Genomic DNA, 12,125 nt, shown 5'->3' with positions numbered 1-12,125 from the left:
GATGTAACATTTGTCCAAGAAAACATTTTTTATTGTGTGATAAGAAGGAGCTGAAAATCCTGAACCAAACTCACCGATTTTCTTCCAAGCAGCCTTCCAATGATTGCTATATACCATGACCAAAGCACTTCCAGTTAAAAATATTGCTTTGGCGAGTGCTGTTTGTGCTTCTTCTAGAGACTGCACTCGAAAGCTTTGATGTAATGATTTTTGACGCATTTGACAAAGTCCACCTTCATTGTGACGTTTAAAAGGAACACTGCCTGGAATTTTCTCTCCTTGCGCAGGTTGTTCTCCAAGGTTAGTTGGCATCACTACAGGATCTGCAGAGTTAATATTTGGCTCTGGGAACTCTTGACTCGAAGGCATAGAGCTATATATCTGTTGTCTCTTGCCACCCTTTTTGGTGAGCTCTTCTCTTAAACTCTTTGCAACTGCAGGTGCCTGAGAATGTTCACATTTCTTACAACTGTTTTTAGCGCTACCCAAAAAATGATCCCTAATACGTGGTGCACCGCCTGATTTTGTTGTGTGACAAAATTTACATTGCCACTCCATATATCGGCCGCATATGTTGTGAGCATAATCCCACTCTTTGCCAGGAGCTTTTTCATTCTTTGGCTTCTTCGTACCACTTGTGCCTACATTTTGCTCCATTGCTTTTAAATTAAAACTGAAGAGAAAAGAACAAGATGTTCAATTTTTGAAACATTTTTCTTATTTTCAATATATATTATAATTTAAAAACCATTCAATATGAAAGTAACCATGATGCACAATATGAGATTTTCAATGCACGCTAGTCAATCCACATATCGATCACCTATATTGTGAGCAACCATACACATTGCAATGTAGTCTATACATGACATAATAACTATAACAATGCTATGAATCTCTCTATGCAATTATTATTATAATGATTATTTATATGTCCACTTTGATTTGCAAACAATAAGACACATCCAATTTCATTTGCTACAAAAAAACAAATGAAAGAAATAAAATATATGATTGATCATTTCATGCACTAATAATCTATCGTAATACATAATACACTCTCTGTATAAACCAATCAATGAACTAACGCAAATAAATCTTCAATATAATCACTCAATTGGGGACTACTTGTACCTAGTGAAGGATTGTAGCCCACCCATGCAACCAATTCAATATATAAAAGCTATTTTAACCCAATCAAGGATTATAGCTCTTATATTGTAAATCAATTCAAATGCAAGACTTCAAGGATCTTTATATGCCCGTTACACTAGTAGAGGACATCCGACCCTTGACTATCGACTCGTCATTTACATATGCTCATCTTCTAAAACCAATTACAACCCTCATTTGAACCAATGGATTCTTCGCAATGAGCATGATTCTCCAAGTTTTTAGTTGTTTTGGTTTCGTACCTTTATGTCGGTAAACAAATTAAATTTTTTTAGAAGTGGTTACCGAATTAAGAAGCACGTTCGGCCCAAAAAAAGGACCTGTGACTTTGTAACCTTAGGTCAATTCACAAGGAGATGACAATACCCGACACTCAAATACACTCACTCCCCAAGGATTTGCGCGCCTAGCTAAAAGACCGGGGTTAGCACACTACTTACTATATATAATTACTCCCGTCGGGATTTTTCATTTTCCCGACGGGTCTGTCGGGAAAATGAAAAAGCCCGACGGGCCCTGCAGGGAAACTGAAAAAACCCAAAGGGCCAACCGGCTCTTTAGGTTTTTGCAGGTCAAAATCAAAGTCACGTTAACAATTAATGTGATCACGTGATTTTTTTGTGTAAATACTAAAGTTATTTACGTAATCACCTGATCGTGATTACGTTAATGAAATCCTTGCTCATGGCGGTGGCGAGGGTTTGAGTTCCCGTGCCTACGACGACGCCCATTTTTTACCACCCTCAATTCTCCTCGAGATCCCCCCTTTCGACCTCCACCGCCGATCCCATCTCTCTCTACCCATGCCCTTTAGTGGTGAGGCTATGAACCCCTTGTTATTTCGTTAGCGTAGAAGGCAAATTCGAAAATCTGGAAGCACCTTCGTCCACGTGGCTGGCATAACATTCGCAAGATTTTTTAATTGCAGGGCTTAAAAATAAAAGCGCGCTCCGAGAGAGACAGACTTGCAACGAGCTAATCTGGAGCCACCTTCGTCCACTTGGCTGGCATAACATTCGCAAGCTTTTTTAATCGTAGAGCTTAAAAATAAAAGCGCGCTTCGAGAAAGACAGACTTGCAACGAGCTGCAGCGTTCTATTTTGCAATCCATGGCTGCGCCAGAGATACCCAAACGGATCAAAGGCAAGGTGGCTGTACTAATTGCCTCCACGCAGGGCATTAGCTACGCCATCGCCTGCTGGCTCGGTCTTGAAGGAGCTTCTGCCGTTATCTCCTCTCGAAAGCAGGTAATTGAATTACTGCCAAACACCGAGTTTCTGCAATTCATGTTCCGCTTTCTTCTCTTTAATTAAGGTAGTGCGATTGCAAGCAATTCCAGAAATTACTAAGCACACCCAACAACGTGTTCTCAGCTAAGCTCTATTTTTCTTTTTGTTCATAAAAATGTTGATGAGGCCGTACAATCACTGAAAGAGTTGGGTATCGACGTGTTGGGGGTATCAATGTTGCCCTCTCAATAATCCACATGTGGACTTTCAAACAACAGGTTCGCTTGTTATTATGCCGTTTAATACGGCTCGTATACTTTTCAACAGTGCTACGCCATCATCCTCTGGATCTATTTGCCTACGGCTACCTCCACCCTCTGTAGTCTCCTAGGCCGGCATCACCTTTCCTCATCATGATGGAGAGCTGCATGAAAAAGACAACAAGAAAGCGCACATACAGCTGCTTAATGCTCATAGCTCACGTGCGACGGTCCTCGTGTTGCTGAACAACTCCTTGAATCTAAACAGCTCTTTGTTGCAAACTGCAAGTCTTGAATTGAGGCACCTCTCGACCCAGCAGTAGGGCAGCAACAACTGAGAGAGAATTCATGATGAGATCGTATACTTCAGAAGATGCGAAGGCAAGTTTCCAGATGCATCTTGCACTTTGATGACATGGATGAGAGTATGTATGCTAGATATGTATGTCAACTGTGGTGCCCTCACCAAAGTAGTAATTTCTTGATGGGCATCCTTTTTGGGATGTCTCTTGTAGTGCTTTGATTGCAAGGTATACTCAACATAGATGTGGCAAGGAAGCTTTGGGTTCTTTTCACACAAGATTTGAAGTAAAGACCTGCAAAAAGCGCTTTGAAAGCCTCCCCCTGGGTGAGATAATTCATGATGAGAGTGCTATAGTCAAGGGTTGTTCAAAAAGTTCAAGATGCCATGCCTAGCATTGTCTTGGTCAATATGTGTGTCAACTGTGGTGTGATTGAGAAAGCACAAAAAGTGCTTGAGGAGCTTCCTGTCCAGAATGTCATCTCTTGCAATCACATACGTGTGAATCTTGAAGGCATGTGACTCTACTCAAGATGCTGATATGAGCTTAAAAATTCACTTTCATATTTTCAGTTAGGGGCTGTTGCAAAAAATTGTCGTACTTGGCAATGCCTTAGTCGATATGTATGCCAAATGTGGTGCACTTCAAAAAGCACAAAACGTGTTGAGGAGGTTCCTGCGAATGCCGTCTCTTGGAGTGCATTGATTACGAGATACGTGCAATAGGAGCAGGGCCAAAAAGCTCTCCAGATGAAATCACATACGCGTGCATCTTGAAGGCATGTGTTGGTACGCAAGATGTCGATATAGGCTTAAAAATTCACTCTGATATTGTTATTCAAGCTCCTCATGCTTGGCAATGCCTTAGTCAATATGTATGACAAATGTGGTGCACTTCAGAAAGCACAAATCGTGCATGAGGAGCTTCTTGTCCCGAATGCTATCTCTTGGAGTGCATTGATTGTGGGATATGCGCATTAGGAGTAGGGCCAAAAAGCTCTCGACTGTTTACAGCGGATGCAAAGCGAGGGCCCCTCTCCAGATGCAATCACATACGTGTGCATCTTGAAGGCATGTGTCTATACGCAAGATGCCGATATGGGCTTAGAAATTCACTCTGGTATTGTTGGTCAAGGACTGCTACAAGAAACTGTCGTGCTTGGCAATGCCTTGGTCGATATGTATGCCAAATGTGGTGTGGGATGTCGTCTTTTGGAACACACTAATTGCACGATATACCCGACAAGGGCCAGGCCAGGAAGCTCTGGGTTGTTTTCAGCAGGTGCTTGAGGAGCTTACTGTTCGAAACGACGTCAACTGATTGCGGGATACACACAATAGGAATAGAGACGGAAAACTCTGGGCTGTTTTCAGCGGATGCGAAGTGAGGGCCTCTGTCGAGATGTAATCACCTACGCGTGCATCTTGAAGGCATGTGGCTCTACGCAAGATGCTGATATGAGCTTAAAAATTCACTTTGATATTGTTAGTCAAGGGCTGTTGCAAAAAATTGTCGTGCTTGGCAATGCCTTTGTCGATATGTATGCCAAATGTGGTGCACTTGAGAAAGCACAAAATGTGCTTGAGGAGTTTCCTATCCTGAATGCCATCTCTTGGAGTGCATTGATTGCGGGATAGGCGCAACAGGAGCAGGGCCAAAAAGCTCTTGACTGTTTTCAATGGATGCAAAGTGAGGGCCTCTGTCCAGATGCAATCACCTATGCATGCATCTTGAAGGCATGTGGCTCTATGCAAGATGATGATATGAGCTTAAAAATTCACTCTGATATTGTTAGTCAAGGGCTGTTGCAAAAAAATTTCGTGCTTGGCAATGCCTTGGTTGATATGTGTCAAATGTGGTGCACTTCAAAAAGCACAAAATGTGCCTGAGGAGCTTCCTATCCCGAATGCCTTACTTGGAGTGTATTGATTGCGAGATACGCGCAACATGAGCTGGGCCAAAAAGCTCTCAACTATTTTCAGCGGATGCAAAGCGAGGCCCTCTCTCTAGACGCAATGAAATATGCGTGCATCTTGAAGCATGTGTCTGTACGCAAGATGTTGATATGGGCGTAAAAATTCACTATGATGTTGTTAGTCAAGGGCTGTTGCAAAAAAATAATGTGCTTGGCAATGCCTTGGTCGATATGTATGCCAAATATGGTGCTCCTATGCAGGATGCCGTCTTTTGGAACGCACTTCTTGCAAGATATGCCCAACAAGGGCCGGCGGCCAGAAAGCTGTGGGCTGTTTTCAGCAGGTGTGAAGCAAGGGCCTTTTTCCAGACACTATCACCTATGTGTGTAGCTTGTGAGCATGTGGCTCTATGCAAGATGCCCTTGAAAAGAGATGGCGTGCTTGGCACTGCCTTACTCGATATGTATGCCAAATGTGGGACACTTGAGCAATCACAAAATGTGCTTGAGAAGTTTACTGTTTGGAACAATGTCAACTAATTACGAAATACACACAACAGGAGTAGGGACAGAAATCTCTAGGCTTTTTTCAACGGATACAAAGTGAGGGCCTCTGTCCAGAAGCAATCACCTATGCGTGCATCTTGAAGGCATGTGGCTCTACACAAGATGCTGATATGAGTTTAAAAATTCACTTTGATATTATTAGTGAAGGGCTATTGCAAAAAGAAATTGTGCTTGGCAATGCCTTGGTTGATATATATGCTAGATGTGGTGCACTTCAAAAAGCACAAAATGTTCTTGAGGAGCTTCTTGTCGCGAATGCCGTCTCTTGGGGTGCATTGATTGCGTGATAGGCGCAACAAGAGCAGGGCTAGAAAGCTCTTGGCTATTTTCAGCAGATGAAAAGAGAGGGGCTCTCTCCAGATGCAATCACATACGCGTGCTTGAGTCCTCATCATGGTCTTCATGCATTTGAACTAGAAGCAGGTGCTCAAAAGAAGGATTTGTACCAAGTCAACATTGAGATATGTTGCTTTGCATTAGAAAAGTACATTTAGGATCATACTGGTGACTGCGTACATTGGTCGATATGTATATCAATTGTGGTGCCAACAAATATCCATAGAGAGGCAAAAAATCCACTAAAAACTCTAGGGAAGAAGCAATACTTGCAACACACATCAATTCCAACTCCATTCACCCATGCTTGCACCTTGAAAGTTGGTCACCTTATGCAAGACCTTCACATGGGTTTGAGAATCCATGATGTAATTTCTAGTCACGGTCGTTGGAGGGGAATGTCATGCTTAACGCTGATTTGATCAATATGTATGCTGAATGTGGTGCCCTCACGCAACTACAAAAAGTTCTAGATGAGCTTTTTCTACGATAGTGAAAAAGGATGTCGTGCTTGCCACTATCTTGGTTGATATGTATGCCAAATGTGATGCGCTTGGAAAATCACAAAAAATGCTTTAGGAGCTTCCTCTCCGGAATGTCGCCTCTTCGAATGCACTGATAGCGATATACACACGACAAGAGCAGGGCCAAAAAGCTCTAGGATGTTTTCAGCAGATGCAAAGCAACTATATCTCTCCAAATTGGGTCACCTATACATTCGTCTTGATGGTTTCTCACTAGGCAAAAACAGTTGGAGTACACATATAGAAGTTTGATGCCTAGCTCGATCTTACTAAGAAAGCTCTAACTTTTTGTTTGATGTAACACAAGGGCATTTCATCAAAATTGTTTCTTGTGCCATTTCTTGGAGTGTGTTGATTGCAAGAAATGCGACAGCTCAGAGGAAGGATCTGTACTAGATCAGGAGGATAAGTAGTAAGATCCTCAACAACCCGCTACTTAAAAAAGACATAGATTTACAAAGCTCACAAAAACACAATTTTTCTCTCGATGGGCTTCTTGCCCTGAATGTCATGGCTAATATGCCCAACACGATTGTGGCAAAGATGCACATTGGATGCAAAGGGAAGGCATGTTTCCATATGCAAAATGACATGCTTGGTGGCACTTTGGTTGATTCTCTCTGGACTTTTATAACTCGGAATGTATTGACTGTAGGATATGTCCAACATGGCTAGGACAAGGAAGCTCTGGGTGGTTTTAACCAGATGTGAAGGGAAGGCCTTTCTCCTACCGCAATCTCCTATGCTTACACCATGAAGACTTATGCCTAAAGCAAGACACTTACATGTGGGAGAATTCACAACAAGATTGTTGGTTGTGCAAAAAGATGTGATTGGTGATACTATGGTTGATAGCATAGACAGACAGAGCGTCAAAAGCGATGAGCTGTCAAAACCAATCCAATAGGACAAACAGAGATTCACCAATTTTTGGGGAACACATTTTTGAAGTTCGTATGCCAAATTTGGTACCCGCATGAAAGCATCAGAAGTTCTTTTTCTGGAATGTTATCTCTTGGAATGTGTTTATTGCAGGATATCCTCACCATGACTGTGGCAGACTCTGTATCTTTCTTGCTATTTTTAACAGAGGCAAAGGTGTGCAGACTTTTTGTGAGACAGATGTTGAGATCCATGAAAGCAACAAAGACAAGGAGACTCTTTGGAAAAGAGATTTAGCCGACATCATCATGATGGTTAGGACAATCGACAAATGAATGTAGAAACAGAAAGTATGTAAATACTTTGTATTCTTTACTCATTACTGAGAACACAGTGAAACGAACACACTGAAAATTGCACACTGCCGTGGGAATGGCATGTGCCCTCGTATTATTAAAATTGGGGAGGACTGTGCAAACTCCCCCATGCAAGGAGACTTGCATGTTTTCTTTTTCTTCTAAACATAAAAAAGGGACAACATCTAAAAATGAACATATTTTAAACGTTCTGTATCACTTTATATAAATTCTAACCCTTCTTACGGTTCTTTGGCGAGGTACACGACTCAAAATTGTTGCATCACAATCGTAATGCACTTGAGACAATACCAATTAAGAAACAAAAAAATTTGCTTTGACGAAAGGTAGCAAGCTCTCTCTCTCTCTCTCTCCATTTTCTTCTCCAAGAATATATAAACTTGTTGAATCTTCGAATGACGCAACCATGCTTACACAAATAACAAGAATGCACAAAATAAAGCGACATTAGATCAAAGAATTAATACAATTTAATAGCTAAAGACATATTTAAACATATCAAAATTGAGACATCAAGATCGTGGCATTGTAAACACAAGAAAACAAGAACATAAGAGAGAGAGAGAGAGAGAGAGAGAGAGAGAGAGAGAGAGAGAGAGAGAGTGTTTGTGCTTTGTTTTCCACAAATCCTATTACCTTAAGGTGACAACCCTCAATTTGATTCAATACAAATGCGCTAGAGAAGCACTCTAGTTTTAATGGCCAATGAACCACCACTTTGTTAGCTCACAAAATTATTATTCCTTCATCAAGATGTTTTTTGACATGCAGGGACTAGAGAGCCGTTTTTGCCTTCCAACGTCTACATGACAAGCATTTTCCTTTTACAAGCCAAAGCAGTCCTTTATGCACCCACCTTCCCCCTACGTATGTGAAGCGCGAGCAGCTGAGCTTCATCTGTGCTCTTAGCCAACTTCCTCTACCCTCCTTCCGAAGCCTTGATTGCAGCACTCATGGAAAACATCGCGGAGTCTGCCCCTGCTCAGAAGGTTGAGAAGGTGCAGACGCAGAAGAAATATGAGGAGGAGGTTGAAGGAAAGGAGAAGTTTGCTTCTGGAAAGCAGGTAGACGCCGATCAGAAGACGAAGAAAGGAGCCAAGGAGGGCGCACCGATTCGAGCTATGGCTTCTGTGCTCACAGAGCGGAATGCTGAAAACACCACCACCACCACCAATACCAACAACAAGATGGTTTCTCCAGTGCTTTTGAAGCTTCGCCGCAATCAAGAGAGGAGAGTTACCCCTGCTAACCCTGTGGATCCTGTCCAGGTCCCTCCCAAGCAGTTTCAAGGGTTTCCAGCTGACAGGTATGTCTCATCAAAGCCCTGCATGTCCAAATTCTTTTTGGAATTGAAATGTGAAGTGCCTTCATTCTGGATCACCGATTTTCTGTAGTCTTTTGAGTGATGTATGGTAAACATTGATTATGGCATATAGCTCTCGGGTTGACTATGATAGATTTTGGGCTTCTGCTGGTTGGACATGATGGCTTGGTACTTTGCAACTAGACCTTTGTATGATATATGAGTTCAGCGTTTCTTGCTTTGTCCCATGATGTATTTGTGGGATTGCAAGCTGCCTTTTCTCTGCTTGACTTGTCGAGTGTTGCCCATGTGTTATTGAGCATGATGGTAGAGTAAAGCATGCTGGTTACACATTTTGGTCCGGTAGCATGTCACGACAGGTATGAGGTGGGTCTTACTATTATATCGCGTGCACTCAGTAATTCTTTGACTGTGCTAGACTTCATACCTTCCAACGAGACCGATCCTAGGTACATATGTTACTTGACTGTGCTAAGCTTCATATTTTGAAAGGGGAAAATGCTTGCAGTATGCCATTTACCTGCAGAATGGTGAACAATATGTGCATGCGCTGGTCTGTAATTGCATGCTGTACAATTTTTTTATCCAAGATGTTTAATATCAAGTTCAGGGGTAATTGAACAAGCAACTAACAACTGTCGGGTTGACTGAAGCTTTTTATCTGGAAAGGGTTATGCCATCTTGGGCTTCTGTGTTGGCAAGTTGCACCTATTGCTGCCACCTTGAAGAGTGTTATTTACACATATTGCTTCTGACTTGCACATCGTTATTTTGCACACATTAATTCTAACTTGAAGCTTGTTATTTTGTACATATTGCTTCTAACTTGGAGAGTGTTATTTTGCAGGTACATGAGTCCTACAGATTCTATCATGTCACCGATTTCTAGGGGTTTACTCGCTAGGAACCGTCGTTCCACGAGGCTGCCACAGGCGTTTGTTCCTCCCAAGGTTAAATTAACCTTTCTTGCTTGTGAAATTCAGTTGTGATGAACAATGCAATGTTTATAAGAATCGATCGAAAGTGTTCAGCAGAACTTTACATTGTCGCCTTATGTGGCCGTTTACTTGCTTGAAAATGCAGGTTTTGGATAATACATTCCAGGATGCAGAACTTCACAACGCTACCTCATCTTGAAGAGGGTCAAAGTCCTTCAGCTTGCATCATCTTTTTCTCTACCGGCCCAGTATGCGCACAACTTTTGTTCGAACATGAATTTTTTAGATGGAAAGCTTACGCAGCGACTACATCTCAACACACTTCTATGCCCTTATTGGGAATTGCTTGTCATTGCCACTGCATGACTTGCTTGCTCTTTGCATCTGTTTATTTCTTATGCCATCTTTCTGTAGTTATGCCTGTGTCCTTTGGTATGGGGGGTGGTGGTGTATATCATAATATTGCCATATTGGTCTCCAAAGTGCTGGATTCTTTCTTTCTTGCCTTTACCAGATGGTCTACATTCTAAAATGTATGTCTTTATAAAATGTGTGGATCATACTGTTTATATGAGAGAGAGAGAGAGAGAGAGAGAGAGAGAGAGAGAGAGAGAGAGAGAGATTTGAAGTCCCCAGCTCAATTTGAGACATGTGGACAATGGGCAAGTATTTGCCACAGTAAGTTCGATTGCACGACAATCAGTGCATTGTCAAGTACTAACAATTGTATTTCTTCATTGATAGGCTGGAGACCATTGTGGTTTGAGTAGTTGCAAAAGAGCTTTGAAAATGGTTTCGAGCACAAGTGACTTGATACGATGAATGAAGTGCTTATTACATACACATTCAGAGAAAGGGAAATTATCCTACAATGGATTTCAAATAGGCTTGAAAGAATTATGAAAACAATTTAAGTAAAATAAACTCTCGGCGCTTTGATAAAAGCCTCGCCCGAGTTCAAGATATATGCATAATATTAATGAGCACAGTAAATATTATCTAGAGTTTCTTTGGACTGTAGAGCCCCTTTGTTGTCATCCTCACTGTCTTGTGCTCTTTATCTTCATCTTGTAGTAAACCTTTGGTCATACACAATAATAAGGTAGAGACTAAGTATCAATACCACAGTAGTATTACAATTAAAAGATCGTCAATCTGCCTGGCATGCAAGTTGCTTTGGGTGTTGCCATGCCAACCATGCAGCCCTATCATCTAAGCCTCCACCTTCCAAGCACTCATACACCAACACCTTCTCTTCGCCCACCTTGCAATAGCCTAACAAGGGGACCAAGTTTCTATGCCAAATCTTGCTTAGAGTCGTCATCTTTGCTACGAACGCTCTGTCCCCTTGAGAGTCTTCATCTTTGCTACGAACGCTGTCCCCTTGATAGTTGAATTGCAGAATCTTCTTGATGGCAACCATAGACCCATCTTTCGACTCATCTTTGTACACCTTGCCAATGCCCCATATGCCAAGCTTCTCCTTCTTTATCACTCTTGTCATGTCTCATTCATGCTTTTGCAACTCTTGTGTGTGTTTCCATCTTCTCAAAGGAAGCTTGGCGTCCATAGCCTTCCTGCCTTTGTGCTGTCAATTTCTTCACGGGTTCTCTACTTCTGCCCCACCAAACCTGTGTGACCATGAGGGCAAAAAGGCTTGTACATGCATGCTGCCCTGATTATCCCACATGCATTTTTACAATCTATCTTCTTGATGGGGTCTTCCTCTGAGGTTTATCCCCTCATGTTGCCTCTGCACTCTGCACACCATATTGCTACCACCGAGAGGCAGAGCTCAAGTACACTGCTTAAGATTGTGCATAGCGAAGGCCTTGGCGACAAGATTTGGTTCCATAGAGCGCTTTATTGAAGATCTCTTGACAGCGGTCTCAAGGTTCTTGCTAATGGTTGCCCCGGTTTGCAATGCCTTTGTCCGGCCACAATGAGTGTCACAAACTTATTTAACTTAGAGGGCTTCCCCCATACACTCTATAAAGGTGCGTGAGGAGGGCCTTTTCACATTCAATACTTGTGCCTTATAGCAATGCAAGCATTGTAGCAGCATGCATCGTTAGCCTCAAAGAAGGGAATTTCAGTTTGAAGGGCTATTGGGGGGGGGGCTTATCCAAATTCTAGATCACGATATCGAGCGTCTCATCATTTTCTTGACAACATTCTGACCACAATGAGAGTGTCCACTAACTTTTTTTCTGTTTTTTCCAAACAATTGTGAGTGTATGATTATATTAAACTCTCTATAAAGAATTGTTCAAAGTAACCTCAAGCTCATGTAGAGCC

The 12,125-nt window shown here is 42.0% G+C and overlaps 2 protein-coding genes across 2 annotated transcripts; one reads left to right on the top strand and one right to left on the bottom strand.

Annotated features, from left to right (window-relative positions):
- The first annotated feature begins 8,336 nt into the window (after positions 1-8,336).
- On the top strand, positions 8,337-10,329 carry LOC147454744 (uncharacterized). The gene is made up of 3 exons (XM_086516588.1): positions 8,337-8,871; positions 9,737-9,839; positions 9,973-10,329. Exons 1-3 carry the CDS (start codon positions 8,519-8,521, stop codon positions 10,024-10,026), a joined length of 510 nt encoding a protein of 169 aa, XP_086372714.1. The 5' UTR covers positions 8,337-8,518; the 3' UTR covers positions 10,027-10,329.
- Positions 10,330-10,977: 648 nt separating this feature from the next.
- LOC147454743 (brassinosteroid LRR receptor kinase BRL2-like) lies at positions 10,978-11,331 on the bottom strand. Its single transcript, XM_086517069.1, has one exon. It carries the CDS (start codon positions 11,329-11,331, stop codon positions 10,978-10,980), a length of 354 nt encoding a protein of 117 aa, XP_086373195.1.
- Positions 11,332-12,125: the final 794 nt, after the last annotated feature.

The sequence above is a fragment of the Adiantum capillus-veneris genome, chromosome 7 (genome assembly GCF_014529385.1).
Source record: "Adiantum capillus-veneris isolate H3 chromosome 7, ASM1452938v2, whole genome shotgun sequence".
NCBI lineage: Eukaryota > Viridiplantae > Streptophyta > Polypodiopsida > Polypodiales > Pteridaceae > Adiantum > Adiantum capillus-veneris.
The sequence above is the reverse complement of the archived record's forward strand: the minus strand, read 5'-3'. Positions and strand labels throughout refer to the sequence as shown.